Source organism: Euleptes europaea, chromosome 13 (assembly GCF_029931775.1).
Source record: "Euleptes europaea isolate rEulEur1 chromosome 13, rEulEur1.hap1, whole genome shotgun sequence".
Taxonomy (NCBI): Eukaryota; Metazoa; Chordata; class Lepidosauria; order Squamata; family Sphaerodactylidae; genus Euleptes; species Euleptes europaea.
The window spans coordinates 38522525-38546725 of NC_079324.1; the positions used below are offsets into that span (position 1 = coordinate 38522525).

At 50.2% G+C, this 24201-nt stretch overlaps 1 protein-coding gene across 3 annotated transcripts in view; it reads left to right on the forward strand.

Annotated features, from left to right (window-relative positions):
- The first annotated feature begins 3229 nt into the window (after positions 1–3229).
- NLGN3 (neuroligin 3) overlaps positions 3230–24201 on the forward strand; it is a 30121-nt gene continuing 9149 nt past the window's right edge. Inside the window, exons 1-5 of one of the 3 annotated variants that reach the window (XM_056859801.1) lie at positions 3230–3827; positions 5122–5181; positions 11775–11834; positions 17154–17303; positions 19754–19939. In XM_056859801.1, the coding sequence (XP_056715779.1) occupies positions 3350–3827; positions 5122–5181; positions 11775–11834; positions 17154–17303; positions 19754–19939 (934 nt within the window). In that variant the 5' untranslated portion in view covers positions 3230–3349. The remainder of the gene's footprint in view (positions 3828–5121; positions 5182–11774; positions 11835–17153; positions 17304–19753; positions 19940–24201) is intronic. The other 2 variants (XM_056859803.1, XM_056859804.1) reach the window with 2 other exon arrangements.

A 24201-nucleotide genomic window follows, 5' to 3' on the forward strand; every position in this document is an offset into this window, starting at 1 on the left:
CAGCCATGGCAATATCGTGCATCCTTTCTTGGTAAGCCTTTTAACATCCCTGCAAGGCAGACCAGTATTATATAAAATCTGCAAAATACCAGTAGACGCAATGCTGAATCGATGACAAACATCAGATAAAACCAGCACAAACCCAAGTTCCTGCGAGTATCCAAAAATAGTGCCAGCATGAAATTAAAATTTAAACAGACAACTTTAAAGAAGTTTTCTAGAGGGGCAGGTTAGTGCAGGCTTCTGTAATACATCTCCACGTTACAAACTGGGTTGGGGGAGGTTAAGGTGGCCCCCTGAGGCAAGCCATTGTCTGCTGAAGAACCCTGCACATTGTGAAAGCTCCAAGCTCTAAGGTGGATGTGTCTAAAATACATGATTTCTCTTCATTTGTGTCTCCAAATTGTGTATTTTTAATGCTAAAAGACAGGTGATAATACATCTCACGCCCTCAGAGAGCTTTAAAGTAAGGGCTGTTATCCAAAATCTATGAGGAAAAATGGAAATAACGAACCTCTGATCTGGACTGGCTCAGAATGCTTAAGGAGATTAATTCGTACGATCAGAGAGGGGAACCTGGGTTAGGGGTTGCCCGACTGGTTTCAAGTGAGGGGCGAAATGCTGATTGTCTTTGGACGCCTGAATGCAAGAAGTCAAGTACTTCAATGGTGTAGTCCTCATGGACAACAAAACCTGTTTGTTCTATAAAAAGCAATCCAGGAGGCTGGCCTGGTAGATATTGATCCAACCAGTGGGTGAGTGAGATTTCCCTCAGTGTAAAACTTGCAAGCAAGATATGAGCTGTATAAGAACCCGCCGAGATCTGCTTTTGTGTTGAATTTTCTAGCTCAAAGCTGTCACTTTGTTGTGTTTTTTCTCAGAAGGAGCCACCCTTTGATACTTTCCAGGCCTCCTGGACTTTGTTTTGGGTGGCTGGGCTTAGATCTTCCTGAGGGGGCTTAAACTGATTTAGCTCTGAGGCATATGAAGCAAGGCTAACAGTAACTGAGCATTTCTCTCCACATCGCTAGCTGAGAATAGCCCTAGCACAATGCATGCAAATCAAAGGTAATACTCTCCAGACCAGAGGGGCAATTTCCAGGCAGATTTTCAGCATTTATACCACTGGTTCCCAACCGGGGGTCCGTGGACCCCCAGGGGTCCGCGAGAACTAAATTAAGGTCTGCGAAACAAAGTTATAAACCCATAATAAATTAATATTTTCAATTAAAAGTTCTCTATTATAAAATATATATATTCAAATATTATTCTAAGTTTATTGTTTAACTAACAGTTATGACTAAAGTTTATTTTCAAATTCTATAATTTTTATTTTGAACCTTGGGGTCCCTGCACCGAACAAAAAAGTCCTAGTGGTCCCTGGTCAAAAAAAGGTTGGGAACCACTGATCTATACAGATATCTGCTGGATGGGGCCAACAGTCCCCATCCTGCCTTGCTTTAGGGTTGCCAGCTCCAGGTTGTGAAATACATGGAGATTTTGGGGATGGAGCCTGAAGAGAGCAGGGTTTGGGGAGGAGAGGTACTTCAGTGGGGTATAATGCCATAGTGTCCACCTTCCAAAGAGGCTATTTTCTCCAGGTGAACTCATATCGGTTACCTGGAGATCAGTTATAATCCCAGGAGATCTCCAGCTACCACCTGGAGGTTGGCAACCCTACCTTGCCTCCTGCTTCTAGCAGCCAAGGGCTTGCAGCCAGTGAGATGCTGAGACGCAGAACTACTAACCAGGCTCTGAGTCTGAGACTTCTCAGCCTTCACTACACTGTAACCCCTTGAATTGTCATGTCCTTTCTCAGTCGTAGTTTCTTCAATTGTGGGTGCTGAGTGCACACATTCCTGCTCCAGAACTACAATTCCCAGTATTCCTTTGTGGAAGAGGTACCTATTGAAGCATTTTTTAAAGTTTGTAGCATATAGGGATTTGGAGTCCATTTCCTTATGTCGTGGGCTACATCAGCTTGGCTACTTTGTGTGTGTGTGTGTGTGTGTATGGCATGTTGGGTTATTTTGCTCCCAAGGGTTCTGTGCCTGCCTTGATTCCATAAAAGCTCGTTGTTCTTGGGGAGGTTTACTCATGTGTTGCTTGTGGCCTCCAGTCGGAGAGACTCTAGGGCAGGGGTTAGGGTTGCCAGGTCCCTCTTCATTACCGGCGGGAGGTTTTTGGTGCGGAGCCTGAGGACGGTGGGGTTTGGGGAGGGGAGGGACTGCAATGCTATAGAGTCCAATTGCCAAAGCGGCCATTTTCTCCAGGTGAACTGATCTCTATCACCTGTAGATCAGTTGAAATAGCAGGAGATCTCCAGCTGCTACCTCGAGGGGTCCCCAACCCTTTTGAGCCTGCTGCCACATTTGGAACTCTGACATGTGTGGTGAGCACAGCAACAAAATGGCTGCCACAAATGGCTGCCACAGGAGCCGGAGCCAGCCACAAAATGATCGCCACAGCTTAACTCAGTGTAGATCCTTGTGCTGTGGTGGTGGCTGCTGCTGAAGCAACATTTAACAAAAATCTACACAGCCAATTGACTCTCCAATAGTCAATCAGAAGCCTTGCTGGGCAAAAGCCCTACCTGGCCCCACCTGCTTCCTAAAAACACTTGGCGGGCACCAAAAAAGGTTTCGGCCACCACGTTGGGGTCCCCTGCTCCAGGGCAAAGTGGTGGTGGAGCAGCCCGATATGGGTCGGGTTGCTAACCTCCAGGTACCCACCAAGGGAGGACCATGAAGTAGGGTTACCAACCTCCAGGTACTAGCTGGAGATCTCCTGCTATTACAACTGAACTCTAGGTGATAGAGATCAGTTCCCCTGGAGAAAATGGCCGCTTTGGCAACTGGACTCTATGGCATCGAAGTCCCTCCCCTCCTTAAAACCCACCCTCTTCAGGCTCCGCCCCAAAAACCTCCCGCCGGTGGCAAAGAAGGACCTGGCAACCCTACATGTGGGGATGGCATAGATCACCTTGTCTTGGTCTACCTCCCGTGGGTACCTTGGGCCATGTGTGAAAGTCCACAGGACTTCTGTACTACGGCTTACTTTGGCTGGTGGAGGGGATGCTGCCCCAGGCAAACCCATCACTCTTAAACTCTTCTTTTATCTCTCTTCTCCCTCTCTCCTACAGAGCTGCCAGTCTTGGAAGAGCTGCTCCATCTGCCAGGGAGCTGATGGGGGCAGCCGAAGGGCTCTGAAGAGAAACCTCCCGGCCACCCTTAGGATTGCTCTGCCTGCCGGCTCCCCTTGCGGACGACGATCCTTCTCCGCCATGGGGGTTCTGTGAGCCCCAGGAGTCTGCTTGAGGCCTGGCTGCCAGTGCTGCCCTTCCCAGACCATGTGGCGGTCAATCCTCCAATGCCCGCCCCTCTTCCCCTTTCTGCAAGTGCCTGAGGCAACTGTCGGCTGGGAGGTGCGCCTGGCCCTGTGGATTCTCAGCTTTGCCTCGTCGGTGGTGCAGATGGAGAGCCAGGTGTACTCACCCACCGTCAACACGCACTACGGGAAGCTCCGTGGAGTGCGGGTGCCGCTGCCCAGCGAAATCCTGGGCCCCGTGGACCAGTACCTGGGGGTGCCCTATGCAGCGCCTCCTGTTGGGGACAAGCGGTTCATGCCCCCGGAGCCGCCATCCTCCTGGTCAGGGATACGGAACGCCACCCACTTCTCCCCAGTGTGTCCGCAGAACATCCACACGGCCGTGCCCGAGATCATGCTGCCCATCTGGTTCACGTCCAACCTGGATTTTGTAGCCACCTACATCCAAGATCCAAATGAGGACTGCCTGTATCTCAACATCTACATCCCGACGGAGGATGGTGAGTCCCCAGCGGGGTGCTGTCAGGACACATGGCTCTCTCTTTCTCTCTCAGTGGTTGGTCTCACGCGGTTGCAGCATGCCAGCGTTGCCCTCCCCTGCCTGACGCATGCCGTCTGTTTGTGGAGATGCTTCTCTGGTCACTCTGCTTGTGCCCTGTGCCCTCCTGCTGTCTCTCTCTCTTTTTCTCTCTCTGTCTCGCTGCTCTCTCTCTCTCTCTCTCATGTGCGCTGCCTCGCCCCATTACGCCCCTCCCCTGCCATGGCATCATCACGGGCTCCTCTCTTGTGTTGCAAAAGATGAGAAAACTCTCCGGCCGACCTCAGACCTTCACAGCGAGTGGCTGGTTTGGGGGCACCAAGGGCCAGGTTCTGTCTTGACTTTGCTTTGGGGTTGTCCTTTCCTCTCCCTTCTCTGTCCCCCCCCCACTTTCTGAAGATTCATACGTTAGTTGTGGGGGCAGGGACTGGCTGGGAGGAACATGCTCTCTCATACAGGGACAGCAGTGCCGCCCCGCTCCCCCGAAGGCCGAGTTGCAGGGCTTCCTTCTCTCCCTGGGGCCTGATAAGCAAGGTGGGTGTGATGGGGCCGCCTGGACTACAGTGCAGTGGGACCTGGACCTTTTGTGGTGAGGCTGGACGCCATTCTCTAACACTTCCTTTCCAGGGGATTCCCTCCCAACGGTAAGTCGCAGCACCAGGAAGGCCTTCCCAGACTCACCACAAGGGGGGTGGGGAGCCCATTGGATGGGGAAGCCTCTCACCTGTACATAGGGTTGCCAACCTCCAGGTACTAGCTGGGGATCTCTTGCTATTACAACTGATCTCCAGCCGATACAGATCAGTTCCCCTGGAGAAAATGGCCGCTTTGGCAATTGGACTCTATGGCATTGAAGTCCCTCCCCAAACCCCACCCTCCTCTGGCTCCGCCCCAAAAACCTCCTGCCGATGGCGAAGAGGGACCTGGCAACCCTACATGTACAGCAGCACTGGGGAGAGCTGGCAACCCCTGCCCCTCCCCTCCTCCCCCCCAGAGGTGAGGTGGGGGGCTTCATGCTTAGCACTTCCCTCCCCTCCCAGCAAATACATGGCTCCAGAGTTTTCCTCCCAGAGCAGCAGCCCCCTTCCCCTCTCCTTTTCCTGCGGTCAGTCCCAAGGGTGGGAAGGGGGGCTGGGGTGTTGGGGATGGATGGACGGCTGGATGGACGGGTGGGCAAGCGGGGAAGAGGAGGGAATTGCATGCCCACGCCGTCCTGGAGCCTCCTGTTATTTTGTAGTCTTTTATTCATTTTACAGTAAAACGGATTTCCAAGGAATGCGCCAGAAAGCCCAACAAGAAAATATGTAGGAAAGGAGGTAGGTAGCGAGCCGGAGCTTGGCAGAGGGGCACAGAGAGGAGCAAGAGAGACAGTGGGAGCGAGGGGGCGCCTGGCCTGCCCCATGCTGCTGCAGCGTCCCCCTCCTTGTTCTCCGGGGGGAGGTGGAGGGCCTTCCTACGGGGTTCCTTGCGGGTCTGTCTGTCTCTATCTGTCTTTCTATCTGCCTGGCCAGCAAGCCGGCCTCTGGGGAGCTTCCTGAGATGCTCCCTTTTCAAGTACAAGGGGAGATTGCTCGCTCTGGCTAGAATCGGCAAAAGATGTAGGGTCTTCGGCCTTCCCATCTAGGCACAGTTATCCCTGGACTGTTCAGGATGGTCAGAGAAGGGAGGTCCCTCTGGCCTTCCCTTTCCCACTGGCAGGGCCAAGCTTCCACCTTCTAAGGTGGTTTCGAATGTTGCTCAGTAGAACCAGTTTTTGCTAATCCATTTGTATGGTGGCATCCTGACGAGGTTTCGCAGAGGGGAAAGAACTGCCGGCTCTGGGACCTTGTTCGAGGGCCTGCTGAAATTTGTCCAAACAAAATGGTGCCTTGCTGGCATTCCCCCTTCTTCCCCCCCCCCACACTTTGTATGTAGGGTGTGTGGCCAGGACGTGGCTGTCTCTAGTTGCCATGGGAACTGCCTGGCTCGGTGTGCCATCTCTGCCCTGGTGTTGCTTCCACATAGAGCTGTTGGCTCAAGGTCCTTGAGTGTGCGTTTGCGCCCCTACACACCTATGCACTGAACTGCACCCCCTGGCTTTTCTGTCTTCCATGCACAACCCTGAGAGACCCTCCTCCATGTCCCCCTTGCTTCTGGGGTCCCTTTGGATGGTCACTTCCTCATTCTTGCTATGGCATAGATGTACAGCATGGATCACACCACCAGTCAGCCCTGAGCTTCTATGAGCATCTTCCTCTTTTCTAGGGTTGCCAACCTCCAGTTAGTAGCTGGAGATCTCCTGCTATTACAACTGATCTCCAGCCAACAGAGATCAGTTCACCTGAAGAAAATGGCTGCTTTGGCAATTGGACTCCATGGCATTGAAGTCCCTCCCCTCCCCAAACCCCGCCCTCCTCAGGCTCTGCCCCCAAAACCTCCTGCCAGTGGTGAAGAGGGACCTAGCAACCCTAGTCTTTTCCTTGGCTGACTCTGTGAGGAAAGCTGGCTGGCTCCCCCTTTTCTGATTCCTGTTCTCTGGGCCCTTTGCTTTGCTGTCCCAGTTGCTTCCTGCCTTACCTATTCATATGGATTCTCTCCAAGCACTGAGACTGCCCTGTTAGGGCTAGAGTTGCCAACCACCAGGTACTAGCTGGAGATCTCCTGCTATTACAACTGACCTCCAGCCGATAGAGATCAGTTCACCTGGAGAAAACGGCCACTTTGGTAATTGGACTTTATAGCACTGAAGTTGCTCCCTTCCCCAAACCCCGCCTTCCTCAGGCTCTGCCCCAAAAACCTCCTGCTGGTGTTGAAGAGGGACCTGGCAACCCTATGTATGGTGCCAGCGACTAGCTGCTTCAATGACTTTGCCCTGCTCCTAGGGCTTTTTAGGCCCCACCATGCCCACCGTGCAGAGGGAAGAGGGGAAGTGCTAAGAGTCTTCCAGTGCCGGCCCTCAGAGTGATCTCTGGTCCCTCAAACACCTGCCAAATCGGCATGTATCCACAGAACTCCAGAATAGCTTGCACACCCTGTTCCTTCCTACTTGGCAAGCGCTCAGCTGAGCTTTAATGATGGAGTGCCAGGTTCCAGATGGAGAATGCTTGGGTAAAAAATATTGTTGGGATATTTCCATTACCCTTCAACCAAGTCAGGGTGGAGGCTCCCCACTGGCTGTGATGAGACAGGGACAGCCTTAAAGCTGAGAAAGAACTCTCCTTCAGGAGATGCCACAGCACTGAGTTGATCTTGAACCTCATTTACATGTTCTTGGATTTGCAGGTATAGGAAACAAGCGTGCAGAATAATTACAGCCTCCCTTTCTGTGTCCTAAAATGTATGGCATGCTTAATTATGCACAGAAATACCCCATTTATGGACAAGGCCGCTCCTGTGGTACCTCTTCTAAAGGGTGGGGGGAACTGTAGGCTTAGCGCAGAGACCTGAAACCGCATAGTAGAAAGATAAGCTAAGTGATCCCCTGCTGGACATGGTAACTTTGGCACTGCTACCCATGTGCCCAGGTGCATGTGTGGAGATGCTTCTGTGCAGAAACATCTTCCATCTCAGCCTAGATCCAAGAGCTGGTGTGGTCATTACTCTGCACTGCTAATTGCTCTTTCAATGATCAGTCTAGTCATGAGAACACTTTGACAAGAGGGAGGGAAAGTGAGAACTCATCAGCATATGATGATTTATTTTTATTATGGGAATGTTTACCCATTGACTCCTACTGAGATAGGATTGTGGGGGAGAGATTTGGCTTGGAAGTCACTAACGAAATATTTAAAATTTTTATTAAAAAAGCCAAACTGGTGCAGTCCCTCTTTCTCTATCTTGAGGGGACAATGTGGCTGCAAAGAATGGTTTTCTTTACCTGGAGAGGTGTAGAAGAGAGCATTTTTTCAAAGTAAGCCTTCCTACTGGAAGTTGGATTCTTCAAGGAATAGTTAGATGCCCCTAAGTGGAGTGGGTGGGTTTGTTTCCCTAAGCTGACAGTTAAAGTGGCTGGCATGTAACTGTGAATTCTGCAGAAAGATAGGGTGGCCCCAAATGACATCTTGTCCTACAATTGCACCCTGTATATAAGTTGTCCTTATTACTTGGCAGGATAGGGCCAATAGCCAAGCTGTCCCAGTACAACTTGGTTGCCTGTTCATGTTGTCAAAATGGCTTCTTTGTTTGCCAATAGAAAAGGGAGGGGGAGGCATGCACGCACACACCCCAAAAGAGAGTCATTTGCTTCTTCATTTCCTTGAGGGCAGGCATGAACACACACACACAGAGGAACAAAAGAAATAGGTTTCCTTCACATTGATTTATTTCTTTACTTCCTTCATATTCCACCTTTCCCACCGAGGCTCACCCTGGGTAACAAAATAGGCATGAGGTGAAGTCCTTAGTGAAGGAGGGAGGGCTTGTGCTCATCCCTTTTGGGGCTAGACAGTGAGCACCTCGAGACCCAGTGCAGTACAGTGCAGTGGTCAGCATTGGACTAAGGACTGGTGGAGACCTAGTCTCAAATCCTCATTTGGCTCTGAAGCTCACTGGGTGACCTTGGATCAGTCACACCCTCACCACCAACCACAGAGTGGTTGTTAAGATAAAACAGAGGAAGGGAGGACTGTGTAAACCACCCTGAGCAACTGGGAGGAAAAGTAAGATAAAAATGTGATACAGATTTTTTGCATCTTGGCTAAGTAACTTTTCCGAATGCAGGGCCTGGCAGAAGCCTTCTGGTGGCTAGGGGATGTCCCAGATGCCCAGTTTGCTTCCTGTACTCTTTGTTCTCGGGTGTTCTGTTCTGGAAGGTTTTTTTCTTTCTTTAAAGATTTACATGTCTTGCTTATCAGTCTGCAAGCTGAAAAAAACAACCAAGAAATCTTGTGCCAGTTCAAAAGCTTTCTGGTTGCACTTACCCACCAGTGTGTGCCAAAACCAGAGTATCCAGGAGAACTGTTTGAAGAGTCACCTTCTACATGACTTGCATTCAAACACACGGACACCCTTCATCCGGCTGCGAGAGGGGCGTGGCCACCTTATATTAACTGCAATCTATGGGTCAGCTTCTCTGTCCATGTTGCATTTGCATTTGGGAAGGGCAAGAGTGTTAACTGTAGCCCCTGGCAAGGGACTTTGGCATTGCACTTTTTCTTTCTGCCCGCTCCCAAAGAGGGTATGCACCCTCCACTATACACACAGATAATTCTGGAGGTCAAGAGAATTATCAGTTCTAGAGGCCCCGGGCCCATACAGTGAGGGGTGTGGGTCACACCTTTTTACAAGTCTGGTAGCTTCCTCTGGCCCTTCTAGAGCTTTGTATGTCACAGCTTGAAATACACTGGGACGTTCTGGTGGCGTCAGTCCACCTTTCCCAGGTTGCACAGGCATGTGTGTTTCTGCTGGTGCAGCCGCTGCCTCCCCTTTGTCTTGCCTCATCTCAGGCTGGCTCTGAGTGGCTGAATCTTGGGAGGCAGCAGCACCACGGCAGTATCCGCCCATCGAAATGCCAGTCCCCTGGCGCGTCTCTCTCTCTCTCTCTCTCTCTCTCTCTCTCTCTCTCTCTCTCTCTCTCTCTCTCTCTCTCTCTCTCTCTCTCTCTCTGCCTCTGCTGTGCACGGCAAGCTTTGGGAACTAATTCCTGCATTTCCTTGGTTTCTTGTGGAACTACCACACAGACCCATGTGCTGGCACAGCTTGTGGGTGGGTGTGGAGATCTGAGGCGGGATGGTGAAGCGGGGAGGGAAACAAACGATGGTCACCTCCCATAGATTCCTCCACTGCCTCTGCAGTTCTAACCTGGGTATGGGGGTAGGGAGCAGAGGCGGGAAGAGGGTGACGTTGTCCCCAGCAGTGGCAGGACAGAGGGCCCTGTGGGGAAGGGGGAGAGATTCTGTGCTTCTGAATGGGAAATACAGAGTCTGCCTTGGTATCCATGGTTACCATGCAGGCCTAGAATCTGAGCGAGCACAGACAGGAGAGCTTTGTTTGGTCCAGGCAAGGCTTTGTTCTCGCCCCAGCCTATCTCCTCCCCCCCCCTCAACTTTGTGGGGTCTTAGCGCCTGCCTAGTGACCCCTCCTGCACAGGTCCCCCTTGCGTGGGATGAGCCATGAAGACTTTGGGGATGGGGGCAGATGGACAGCCGTTCTTTTGCAGCTTTGTGGAAAGGAAGAGGTGGTGTATCACCACCGGTGTCACCCTGGCCTGTTTATAGCCACCGCTGTCTGCAGCCTGAAGAATCATCGTGGTTTGCTTCAAAGCCCGTATGCGGGTCAGCATAGGCAGGGCAGTGAGCCAGGGCAATGAGGCTGAAGCCACCATGGCCTGTGTGTGTAGGAAGGAGGGTTGGTGGCCTCTGCCCTTGTGTGGATGTTTAAACCTAGAGGTCAAGGCCTTGCACTGGCTTCTGTCTGTCTTCCTGGTGGAAAGGGGGAGGTCCCTGGTCCCTGCAAGATGGCAACGGTAGGACAGAAACCTCACTGACTGTACTTGTCCATGGCTCTTCTGTCATAACAGCTCTTTGCTCAATGTCCTTCCATTTGTATTTTTTCTAGTAAGCAATTGCTACCAGTTGAAAACAACCGGGGGTCCGCTCCCAGCTGCCTTCTGTGAGGAGTGCCAGTTAAAGCAGAGACACCTTGGCTGTCTTCATCCAGAAAGTCTGGGCTGGCCCCAGGAGAAGGAAGCTAGGGAACTGCTCTGTGTGGGATGGTCTTCTAGGGATGCGGTCAAAAATGACCCCTCCTAAAAAATTCAGAAATTGAATGAAGAGAGTGTGCTGATTAGGATGTATAAATTGCTTCCCACAGCTTTCTAGAGCATATGAAGAGTGTTCAGAAGAGAGGTGGTCAAGCCTAAAAGCCATTCTTAGCATTGCGTGCATCAGCTTGCCAAGAGCCCTCCCCTATCTTGCCAGGTGCTAGTCCAGAGAAGTGGCTTGCCCGTCGCTGTTCCCTTTAGACAGTCATTTGCCTGCCTCACTTGGAGGGATAGCAACCTAAATGCTTTTCCCTGATGGCAGATGTCCTATGCCCTTGGCCCCCACATCCAAGTGCTATCTGGTCCCAGCATTACAAACACCCAAGGGGTGAATAACGAGGAGATGGACAGAGAGGCCCTGGAGAGGTGAGATGCTGGATTCTCTGTCACTTTTTAGGATAGCCCACCATTGTCACATGCATGTGAGCATGTTCACACTGAGTTGAATACACACATGCACCACCCGGGGTGGGGGGCACACACGGAGACTGGACTTGTGCATGTACAGTTTCCAAACCCTGCAGCAATGGGCAGGCAAGGGTCTTCTCCCCACCACGTGTGTGCAAGTAAACAGTCACTCTGAGTGCATTATTTAGCCCCCCCCCCAGCCTGACCACAAGGCGGCATGCCCCGTTGCCCACAAACCACCACTCCATGCTGCCTCCCTAAGTAAAGATGATTGTGCCAGTTCCTAAGCATCAGTTTCTTGGGAGCTGTTGGCTGGTGTTGTCAAGGTGCCATCCTACCTTGGCTACCAATCCTAGTGTTTCCTCCACAGGAAGAGGAGGGCGGCAGGTTGGGTGCTGGAGAGCCCTGTGGGTTCTAGCTTCTGCTTCCTGCCACCCAGATGGGCATCCTGTGACAGAAAGCCCTCCCTTCCTTTTCCTCATGCTACCCCACCCCCAGGAATGGGGGAAGGAAAGCTGCTGTGGACAGTCTCTCCCCCCCCCCCAGTGCTGCTTTTGGAGGACAGTGGGGCAAATTTATGCTTAGCGGATCCCGAGCGCTGCCCAGGTAACGTGCCCACCTTCTCTGCAATCATGCTATTTTTGAATTCTCTTTTGTTTTCTTTGTTTTCTTCTTCCTGTTTTTGTTTTCCTTTCTTCTCTTTCTTTCTTTTTTCTTTTTTTTCCTTTTTTTGTGTTCTGTCTCCTCGTGTTTGGTCCCCAGGCTCCAGCGCTAAGAAACAGGGCGAGGACTTAGCGGATAATGACGGGGATGAAGATGAAGGTATTTGTGTGCGCCAGGTGGCTGTTGCTGCATGAACCTGCTCTTTCACGCTCTCTCATGCGCGCTCTCCATTTGCTGCCATCCCAGGAAGTCCCCAGCTCTTTGTGTCTTTCTGTCTCCTTGCGCTACCGAGCGGCTGCATGGGAAGGGGACGGTGACCCTTGTTGAGCCTCATCCTTCTCTTCCAGGGGTGGGGGGAGAGGGGGAAGGGGGCACGGAGCTGTGGTATGGTCACTTAGGAGCTTGCTGGCCTTGTCTCGCTTGGGGGAACGGGCCGGGCTCTTTGGTGGCACGTGGAGCTGGCAGTAAAGCGAGGCAAGGGGCACGCGGCTCAGTCTTTCCCTCCAGTCTTCTTCTCCACCAGCCATCAGGAAGGAACTATTTGGACAAAAGAAGTTTCCCCTTCTGGGTTTTCTGCCACCACTACCACGCAGAGAGGGTCTGGGCTTCCAAAGGTCTGCCTGGCTTGCAGGGGGCATGCATGTGGGAGGGGGCTGCCCAGGCCCAGGAAAGGAGCACCCAGAACCTGCTGCCGGCGACATGTCTCTCTCACTGCCTTTCTTGTTGCTCATGCTCTCTTTCTCTCTCTTGGACACTCTTGGGAATTAGGCTGAACCCTGGAAGCGGGGAGGCTGTGGCACTGTGCTGTGCTTCCTGGCCTCTCCCTAGAAGGAGCAGCTGTGCCTGGGTGCCAAACCCAAACCTCTCAGATGCACTGCGTTGCCTTTCGGAGGCAGAGTTGGTCAGTGCCTGCTCTGGGCTGCTGGCAGAAGGGGCAAGTGCATAGTCCCCACAAGGCATTGCTGATCCTGAGAGGTGGGGCAGGCACTGTTTTTTTCTCTCCCACAGGCAGGTTTGATAGGAAAGCAGTTATTCCATCCTTCAGAGGAAACCTCTGGGAGAAGAGATGCTGTCTTGTGAAGAGAACGGGCAGCTCTGTGTGGCTGCAGTCCAAGGGCAGTCCTGGTGTCGGTGTGCCAGTGCAGCCAATTGGACAGCCCTGGAGCCTGGCAGAGGAAGGCATCCTTCAGCATGGCTGTGAGCTGTGCTGAAGGTGTTGGAGAGGTCAAAGACAGCCCCAGGGCTTCCCCCTAGCTTGTGAGTTACTGCTAAGCCCTCAGGATGTTTCTGAATTGCAAAATGTACTGGGGCAACGGGCGACTTGTTAGGAGAATGAATTCGCATGTGGAATAGTTCGGATTTATTTGCAATTATCTGTTTAACAGCTTAGTCCATTAAACATCTAGAGACAGCTACTATGTAAGCAGGTATCGTGGATTTGTTACCCCTTGGGCCATGGAACCAACTGAGGATGCAGCAGCTCACCCCTTGTGTGTTGACTTGCTCTTCAAAGAACACACAGGAACTCATTCCCCGCCCCCATCCCAATCAGTATCATAAGAGATAAGTGTCTGTCTGGATTGATGGGCATCATGTTTGCATAATAAAAGAGCCAGGACTGTGCAAAGTGGTTGATCAGCTGCTACATGGAGGAGGGATAAAAAGCCTCATCATGCTAATCTGAAAAGCAGTTCAGAACAGAAGAGCCTTGTTGGGTCAGTCAAAAGTTTGTTGAGTTTGCTGTTTCCCACAGTGGAGACTCAGATGTTCCCATAAGGCCCACAGAGAATGAAGACTTCCCTTGCTGTTGTTCTGCAGCAACTGGTCCACTACCTTTAGACACAGAAGTTCCATTTATCAAACATGTCTAAACGTCAATAGAATATCTTCCATTAATTTGTCTAATCCTTTTAAAAAGCCTTTCTAAGCTAGTGGCCACAACCACATCTTCTAGTAGCGAATGCCATAAATTCGTTATGCATTGTGTGATGCACTTTCTTTTGTTACTGGGAGAAGGGAAAACATTTTCTGTATCCACTTTCATCACACGATGCACAATTGTATAGATCTTGAATGTTCCCCTTTCATCGTCTCTTTTAAGATATATAAACTAAAATACTCCAGATTCTTAAGCCTTTTCTTGCAATGGTTTTGGTCTCCCTTTTCTGCATTGGGTCCAGTTCTACCAAATCCTTTTTCAGATGGGGGAAACCTGACATGTACCCAAGTATTCCAAATGCATCTTCTGCACCATAGATCTCTACAATGGCATTACAATACAGACTTGAGTCTCTTTCCTAATTATCCCTAGCATAAATGGCTTTTTCTATCCTCTTGTTCTTCTGTACAATTAATAATTTGGTCTTTGCCAATGTTTGCACCAGTTTACCTGGGACAAACATTAAGGTAATTAGTCTATAATTTCCTGCTTTCCCTTGAACCCTCCTTTCTAAATGGTATTAAATTTGCTTATTTCCAGACTTTCAGGATCTTCAAGGAGGTTGATTTTAGTTGCATATTTTTGTTAGGAGATCAACAACTTCTTATCAGAATTATTTAAGAACACTGGGCAAATGCCATCCAGAGCCAGTTCAAGAAACTGTGAATGTACAAAATGCCTGGAGAAGCCCTTGCAAGTCCTAGTTGTTTTGCAGATGTCTCTCCTAAGTCTTCCTGCAGATGGATTCACTTCCATCAGGGAGCAGCAGGGCAGCCAGTTCATCCCTGGAGCAAATCCCCAGGGTGTTCCCAACCCCTGTCAAGTGACCAAGACATCAGCTGGAGGTTGAGTGGTTAATGTAGGACTCTTTCTGTCTCCCCAGAGTCTCAGAGTCTAGGGAAGGAAAGCCAAGTGCACCATGGAGGGTCAGAAGGAGAGGCTGTTTAAAGCAAGCCTTTAATGCAGTGGTGTAGGAGGATGAGAGGCCACTGAGCTTGCATCTTTGGCCCATGCTGATACTCCTACCTGTCCACATTACAGGCAGCAAACATGGTGGAAGCAGTGGGATTCCTCCAGGTTTTGTCATTTTTGCATGTGAAAACCAAAATGACATCTTCTCAGGCCTTTTGTGCATGGTGTGTTTCCACTGGATCTGCTGCTATCTACCTGCACAGTATTTGCAGTCAAATTCTCAAAACACTATGCACAGGGTCTTTTTGCCACAAAGAAATTCTAGGAGTACTTTGTGATCAATTATACATCCCCAGCAGAAATGCGGAGCTTCTGAACCACGCATGAATCCCTCCCCCCCCTGAAAACACTGCTTTGTAATTGGCTGTGGTGGGTTTTTTTTAAAAAAAATACATCACGAGCCCCTACCAGCCCCACAGTGGGATTCTTTCATTTGATCTGAAATGTGACCATTTTACAGCCAAAGCAGAGAAGGGTCCGGACAACTCCTCCCCACGACCAATTTGTTTCTGCGTAACTCAATGCAGGGATCACAAGAACATAAAAATACTAACACCGTCATTTGTGACATTCATCGTTCCATCGGTAGTCTTGCACTCACAAAAAAAGGCTTTCATGCCTATAAGAGGATGTGTATAAGGGGAGGGCAGCAAATCAGCCTGGCCCTGTTCCATCCTGCTGAGAATGGAAACTGGCCCACACTTGCTGTGAAACTGACCAAATAAGCAGCCTCATGGTATTCCAGCATTATTCTCTTGCTAGTGCACTAGATAACGGATTCCATGGAAGGGGTTGGATGAGGGGGACAGACACAAGGGAGGGAGAAGCGAGAATGGGCATGCGAAGAAAAACCTGAAGTGACAAGTATGTACAGGACCGGCTTTCGATTTAGGATTGAGGCAGACTTTAAACTCGGGGTAAAGCAGCATCCTGAAAATGCGAGGAGAGAGTGAGGTGACTTCTGAAGGTCAGAAAATACACGCATAATTAAAACAAAGCCCCAAAATAGTTGGGGGGGGGTTTACCATGACAAGAACAACCCATGCATAAAAGGCCTCGGTTTAGCATGCAGAATAGAGGGCAGAGGATGGATTCCTCAAGAGTTGCTGGTGGTCAGGAGTGGTGATGATCAGGCTTTGAATTATTTCTCCGCTGTCTGCTACTTCCCAGCACCTGGCCTTTCCAGGCAAAATGGATTCCCCCCACCCAACTCCTTTAAGCTGTGGCCTTACTGGAGACTTTTCTGCTCTTTAAATACAAAGGAGTGTAATTAGCCAGTGTGCTTGTTTGCAAGGAGAAATGCACACCACTGCTGCTCTGCTAATGCCACAACTCTGTGGCTGTGCTGGGTCACTAGGAATGGCAGGAATGGGTGTCTGGGGACACCCGCATGGGCTCTTTTGGTTGCCCAACTTATTCTGGGTTTTACTAGGCTTTCCTAGGTTAACGTGAGACATGTGATAGCACCTTCTCCTTATTGATAAAAAGTCTGTCCCTGGGATGCCCCGTGACCTGGCTGCTTTCCTCTCTGCCTTTCAGGGCACAGTTTTCTATGAAGGGGGTCTGGTGACCCCAGCCCACCTTGGCAACCTTGAAAGCATGGGCTCAGCATGGCTAGGCAGTGCGGTTGGAGTGGACCTAATTAGCGCTGTGGAGCGGGGGCTGCTTCTTGAGGTGGGGGAGGCACACAGAAGCCTCCTTCCTCTGGTTCAGGCTGCCCTAGGTGGGTATGCAGTTCTTCAGGGGCAGCACCTGCTACGAGGGAGGGGGAGAGAAAGAGAGAGACATGAAGACTGAGCAAGACAGAATCTAGCTGGTGCAAACCAAACCCCTTTGCTGGCAGGGATGCGGGCAGAAGAGGGATTTGCTGGGCAGAAAAAGGTGGTAGCCCAGCCCCTTCAGCCCTTTCCTTCCACGTCCAAGACCTAACTCATACCTGTCTGTTCATACCCTCCCAGTGCATCCCTTCCTCCCCAACAAGAGGGAGAAGTTGTCTGCATCCCCCATATCCTACTCCCCCCCACACTCCTCTTATGTGTCTGTGGTTGGCATATGCATCTTGAGACTGCGCAGTCTTCCAGAGGTGCAGAGCATCAGGTGGATCTTCCTGCTCAGTTTCTCCAGGCGCTTCATACCTCCATTCAGGAGACACAATTGCAAAAACTTCCTGAGGCACCATCTTGGCCCTGAGTCTGTAGCCTCTGCTGGGCAGCGTGGGCTGTGTTCTTCCACTGGGCCTGACTTGGAAGGGGGTGTTGACTGGCCCACAACACCTGCAAGCCCTCAGGGTCTTCTCACATTGGCTGCCTTGCTGTGTGGGGAGGGAGCTGTGCTTATCCCCGAGAGGTTGGAAATTCCCGGGCTGAACAATGGCCTTGGGTCTCTGTTGGCTGGGTTCTGTGTGCGTATGCGTGTGTGATCGTGAGTGTGTGTGGGCACTGTGAGTGGAACCAGAGCAGACCTCTTCGCCCACCCCTTGCCAGGAACTGCCCATAAATGGCCCCGGTGGGCTGGAGGCACCCAGGAAGTTCTGTCAGAGTCCTCTCTCTAGCTTCTCCCCCTTGCAGACATCCGAGACAGCGGAGCCAAGCCGGTAATGGTGTACATCCACGGTGGCTCGTACATGGAAGGGACCGGCAACATGATTGACGGCAGCGTGCTGGCCAGCTATGGGAACGTCATCGTCATCACCCTCAACTACCGTGTCGGAGTACTGGGTATGGAGCCAGAGAGACCTGTCGGGATGGGGGTGCAGGGCCAGACTGGCTGTTAGACTGTGGGATAGGGTTGCCAACACCAGTTGGGGAAATTCCTGAAGATTGGGGCACGGGGGCTGGGGAGGGCAGGGTTTAGGGAGGAGCGGGACCTCGGGGGGGATAATGCCATAGTCTACCTTCCAGAGCAAGATAAATTGTAATTCCAGGAGATCTCCAGGCCCCACCTGGAGGCTGGCAACCTTAGAGTGGCATGAGGTGGATGGGGAGCAAGTATTGGAGCTGCTTCAAACCACAGCTCCACGAGCAGGGAAGGAGACCCTGGCTGGCTCACCTTGTAGTTGGAACACGGTTGAAGAATGCCTGGATCCAGGAGGAGTTCCTCTGGAGGGCCAGATGCAGTCGGTCACTCTGCGTCTTGTTCCCTTTCCATATTTTGAGCAGACTTTGCTATAAAGAGGAATTTGGGGAGGGAGAGAATGAAAAAAAAACCCCATCTGTTCTGCTGTGCGTAAAAGTGAGCTCAACTCTCCACCTCCTCGCCAGGCAACCCCCCTGTGCTGTCTCCATGGGCCCTCCGCATGTCCCAAAGAGTTATTTGTGAGAACGCCATGAGACATGAGCATTGACCCCCCCTCTGTTTTCTTGACTTTGGCCTTTGCTGACATACCAAGACATTTCCTTGCCTGTCAAAAATTGTCCCATGCTGGCTTGCAGGTGTTAACCCCCCCCCCCCATCTATCTGTGACCATTTTCTCACTAAAGCGCCTTCTGGCCTCACTCTTACCGACTTACACCTTATCTCCAGCATAATTCCGCCCCTTACCAAAGCCAAGCTGAGCAACATAGCTCTGGTCCCTGCTTGGGAATTCTGTTTCATTTGCACATCCTGGCACAGTGGAGAGCAAATATTGATCTGCAGTTAAATATTGAATAACCATGTTTACCCATCTCCTCCTCCTGCGCTGCCTGGCGAGTGCTGCTAATGAGATGTACCAATGGGAGTATTCCGTGTCCCCGCAAGGGTGCGGCCACACTGCCTCTGGAAACAGATGGGCGAGCACCACGGGGCGGCATCACCAGCCCTCTGGAACAAAACTCCGCAGCTTCCCAGAGTGGGTTGAAAGCGCGAGCTTTTCCTACCCAGATAGTGTCTGACTGTTTTGCTGGAGGGCTCTCTTGCCGTTCTGTCCTGGAGCATTATCTGTTTTCTCCCTCCCCACTAGCCTGGTCTAGTGCAGGATTTATTTCCTCAGTAGCAGAATGGGGACTGTGCCTATTCTGGCTTTGTGAGTGCCAAAGTGCTCCTAGCTGTGCTTGGAGGCAATTGGCTATATTGTTTTCAGGCTGGATTGGGAACTCTAAAGGAAATGGCCTGGCTCCCAAAGAGCTTGGATTTCCCCCCTCCTGGGCTGGGGTTGGAACATCACAAGGGAGGAGGATGGGGCTGGCCTGAGTTTCTTGTTTATGCATTTAAAAATGTATATGCCACTCCACTAAATGTTATTGAGAGAAGTTTGGAACAAAGTATACATTCAAAATGCATGAAGTATCATACATTATCAAGTGTCTCGAAACTCCTGTAATATGAGAGAGATGTCCCTATGGAGTCTGTTTTCCCACTGAGGACACAATGTATATTCTGCCCCCTGCTTGCAGCTTTCCATCCCTAAAGGTAAAGGTCCCCTGTGCAAGAACCAAGTCATTCCTGACCCATGGGGTGATGTCACATCCCGACGTTTACTAGGCAGACTTTGTTTGCCAGTGCCTTCCCCAGTCATCTTCCCTTTACCCCCAGCCAGCTGGGTACTCATTTTTCCAACCTCGGAAGGAGTGAAGGCTGAGTCAACCTTGAGCCGGCTACCTGAAACTGACTTCTGTTGGGATCAAACTCAGGTCGTGAGCAGAGCTTGGACTGCAGTACTGCAGCTTGCCACTCGGCCCCACGGGGCTCTGCCTGTGGCAAATATGCATTAAATGGCTCCCCCCACTGCAAACCTTTTGAACATGGGCTGAGCAAGATGCCAGTTTGTGCTTATGATGGTCAATCAAGATGACCCAGTTGCCATGAATGGTGGGCAGCTGCAGAAAATAGCCAACTCAACCAGTGGTGTGGCTTGTACATTACACTCCATAGCAAAGGCTGGGGGCCCTTCTTCACTCACAGCTGGCTCCAATAGTCAGCCTGAACCCGGCTGGGACCCTTCCATCATCTTGGACCTTAAAAGGACTTCACCGGTATGCTGAGGAAACCCCTTAGGCCTCAGCCCTTCCTCTACTTTAGGGTCCCAACTGGATGAGCTGTACTCCTCAGGGCATTTTCAGCAACTGCTATCAGATCTTATGGGCCCCTCTCTCTAAGGGACTGTCCCCATGCTGCCTTGTGTGAGAAGAAGGAGGATGGGGATGGGCCTAAGTCATCTTAGAGCTGACCACCCTCTGCTTGCCCACAGGGTTCCTGAGTACTGGGGACCAGGCTGCCAAGGGCAACTACGGGCTGCTTGACCAGATCCAGGCACTGCGTTGGATCAGTGAAAACATTGTCTTCTTTGGTGGCGACCCCTTGCGTATCACTGTCTTCGGCTCAGGCATCGGCGCCTCCTGTGTTAGCTTGCTCACCCTGTCTCACCACTCTGAAGGTAAGAGAGCAAGCCTCCCCACAGTCTTCCAGTGCTGTATCTACCAGGATGATGGAGTGGCTGGAAAAGAGGCTACCCCCCCCAAAAAAAAAACATTCCTGGGCTTCTCTACCCATTTTGAACTGAAAGCCAGGTTATGGAAACACACGAAGAGAGCTGGCACTTGCCTATGTGCATTTGCCATTTGGATGCATTTTGTCCTCCTGGAATTTCAGGATTCAAGGTTTTGTTTTGTTTTTAATGGGGTTTTGTTTGTTTGTTTGCATCTGTACCCATACTCTTGCCATACATCAGTTGGTGAAAAGTGTCCCCCAGGGTGGGGGGGAGATAATGAAGTACTGTGAGTTAACTGTATTCCGGGATCATGAAGTGTCTGAGTTTATCTTCCAAATAGCAGATGAAATTAACAAGGAATCTTGTTGAAGGCGGTGCAGTGGTGCAAATCCCCCCCCACACACACACACTTTGTTTTTAATGTACATTTTAAAATTAAAAGACTCCAGTGTGAAGGCAGAGAAGGGGCAAGAGAGGGATGGAGAATTTATTTTAAAAATCATATGCATGAAGTTGCCGTATACTGTAAAATGTATTAAAGCTTTGTAGATTTTTTGTATGTAACCTATTGTTATCCAGTTGCCTTATACTGAATCAGACCATTGGTCTATCAAAGTCAGTATTGTCTACCCACGTGCCCATACATGGTGCCCACAGGTGACATGATGGCTGCCAGCACCTTTCTTTGTGCTTCCCAGGTGTTTTTAGAAAGTGGGCAGGGCCAGGTGTGGCTGGCACTCAGCAGGACTTCTGATTGGCCACTGGAGAACTGATCAGCTGTGCAGAATAAAAGGCATCCTGTTAGACAGAGCTTCTGCCTTAAATGCTGAAGAGTTATGCATAACTCTCCCTGGCATTTTGTGGTTGGCTCCATCTCCTGTGGCAGCCATTTTGTGGTTAGCACTGCCTTCTGCGGCAGCCATTTTGTTGCTGTGGATTGTCTTGTTCACACAGAAAAATCCAGTTGCAAGTGACAGCTATAGTGCAACGATAGTGGCAGCAGTGCCGTGTGGAAGTGTGGTCAAGGTGATAAGTAAAAATGATTGGTGGAAAGGTCTAAGCTGATACCAGGAGAGATGATCCTTCATGGGTCAGGGTCGATGTGCTTCACAGGTAAAAACTGGCACTTAATTAAAGCAAACTGATAGCCAGCAGTTATCTATGATACCAGTGTAAAATGCTCATGATGCCTAGTACCGGTAAGCAGGCAAAGTGCAGCCTGCACTAGCTAAAGCATCCAAGTTGTCATCAAGGGCAGCTCCTTCATGAACACATTGCTGTAGTCCAGCCACAGGCTTACAGTAACATGGATTAATACGGCTACATTGGTTGTGTCCAGAAGAGAGGATAGTTTATGGATAAGATTACCTGAAGAAAGGTGTTCTGTGTCACTATCCCAACCTACTTCTTTAAATAATAACAAAGGATCCAGAAGAGCCTCAAAGCTTTCCTTCTCATCAGTTAACATTACCTTTAATTTCCTCTAGGACATCGGCATTTCCAAATATCATAACCTAAACCTCTGTCTTGTCTGGATTCAGCTGCAGCTTTAAGGCATGCCATGTTTTAGTTGTTCTGTAAAACATCTCAGCGTGGTGTAGTGGTTAAGAGCAGTGGTTTGGAGCAGTGGACTCTGATCTGGAGAACCAAGTTTGATTCCCCACTCCTCCACATGAGTGGCGGAGGCTAATCTGGTGGTCTGGATTTGTTTCCCCACTCCTACACATGAAGCCAGCTGGGTGACCTTGGGCTAGTCACACTCTCTCAGCCCCACCTACCTCACGGTGTCTGTTGTGGGGAGGGGGAGGGAAGGTGATTGTAAGCCGGTTTGATTCTTCCTTAAGTAGTAGAGAAAGTCAGCATATAAAACCAACTCTTCTTCTTTTTCTTCAAGTTTGCATGTCTTTAATAAGGACAATTCTTAGGATATTGAAGCCAAAACTCTACATGCAAGTAGTGCCTCTCTGGCCTGAGTGGTCCAGGAAAGGATTGATGGATGGGGAGATGGCTTTTTATGTTGCAAGAGGGAGGGAGGGAGAAGAACAACAAAAACTAGGAGGGGGGTGGCTTGAGTGGTTGGACAGGGTCAGATTCTCATCAGGCATTCGTTGAAGGGAACATAAGAAACTCTCAGGGCCACAACTATATCCGGAAGGACAGAAGCATAGCGCTAAGAATTGGCAGCTGTGAAACTAGCCTAAGGGGGGAAGTCAGTTGCAATGAGGGGAAGCAACTTGATAGCCCATGAAATGGCAAAAGGCCAAGAGGGGTTAAATCTGACGCAGAGGCATTTTTAAAAACTAAAGATACGAGCTGCAGGACAAGCCCACTGCGGGATGCTTCTGGTTCTTTGCACATGCCAAGCAGAAGGCCACATCTGTCCATTCCAAGTGACTCTGTAAAGTTCACCCTCCATAGCTAAAGAAGGTGTGAACAAAGGAAATACTTCTTTACTCAGTGAGTGATTCAATTTGGAATTCGCTGCTAGAGGATGTAATGATGGCCACAGGAACAGGCAACTTTAAAGGGGGATTAGATAGATTCATGGAGGAGAGGTCTATAAGTGGTTACTAGCTGTGGCGACTAAAGGGAACCTCCACATTCAGAGGCAGTCAACCTCTGAATCCCAGTGCCAGGAGGTGACATCAGGGGAAGGCCTCGGCCTCTGTGTCCTGTTGTTGGCCCTCCAGAGGAACTGGTTGGCCACTGTGCGAGACAGGATGGACCACTGGTCTGATCCAGCAGGGCCATTCTTATGTTCTTACCTGCTTTATTATTATTATTTTTAATATAAAAGATCTGTAGGGCTGACTCATGCTGCGCCCAGGATATATGCTCTCTGGCCTGCATATAAAATCCTGGCCTGGACAAAAATGCTGCTTGAGACTAGAGGGAACCCAGCTTTCTGAGCAACAGGAACTCCAGGCTAACTTGACAGGGTGAGGCTGGTGCTGCCAGAAACTAGCAAACTGAACTCAAAACTGGGTCATCAGGCACAATGTGGGAACCAGCAAAACCCAGTTTTCTCCTTGCTGGCACTGTCTCAGCACAACTGCCACTGGATTGTGTACAAACATAACTGGCCCCTATTGGACAGTGTCGGTGACCTCATTGGTGATCACCCCCTCCCTCCCTCCAATGCTTTGCTTAGCTTAGCTTTATTTAATTTAACACAGTAAAGGTGGAGTATTTATCCTCTACTGAATAAGCGATTGTAGAACCCTCTTTAAAAAAAAATTAAGTTAGGAGAAAGCAACATCTTCCTCAAAACAATGCCCCTCACCATTTAAGAGCGTTTTAATATTTCCCTTAGGGTTGAAATGGACTAAACCAGAAGCAGCTTACACTTCAGCCTTGTTAATTTCATTGCTTCATTGACTTATTTGAGATTGGTGGATCAGTAGCCATAGGGAAATAGAGCAAAAGATTCCTTTCCCCTCTCCAGAAAGGCTCCCCTCCTTTCTGATTGCCTTGGGTGACTGTATGCTTCTTTGAAATGCTTCAAATGGATTGTAACTGAAGAAGAGAGAATAGGATGGAGGATGTTGGTTGTTACTATGTATGAAACACGGCCTGTGGAAGAGGAGGTTTTATGGACAGGGTCCATAGCTTAGCAGTAGGGCATACATTAGGGACCTGTGGGAATTGCAGGGGCATAAATGATTGGGAAAGCTCCCCCCCCCCATTACCCTAACCCTCCCGTTCCAGGATATTACATGCTCTCAAGAGCTTGAGCAACCAGTTTTCTCTTCTCCCTCTCTCCCCCACCACACACACACCTTTCCTTTGACTCTCAGCTGCTCTCAAAATTCCAAAGACAATGAATTTGCTCGGTCCTCATCAATCTGGAGAAGGGAGGGGGTCTTTTTTTTTAATTTGCAAACTGTTTTTTTCCTTGCATACTTAGGGAAACCCCACCCTTGCCTGCGAGCGGTCCCTTGAGCTACCTTCACATAATGCTAGGGTTGCCAGGCCCCATTTCGCCACTGGTGGGAGGTTTTGGGGGCGAGGCCTGAGGAGAGCAGCGTTTGGGGAGGGGAAGGACTTCAATGCCATAGAGTCCAATTGCCAAAGCGGCCATTTTCTCCTGGGGAACTGATCTGTATTGGCTGGAGATCAGTTGTAATAGCAGGAGATCTCCAGCTAGTACCTGGAGGTTGTCTCAAGAAATAACAAACAGCACGTAGCTCAAAGTCTATATATATTTA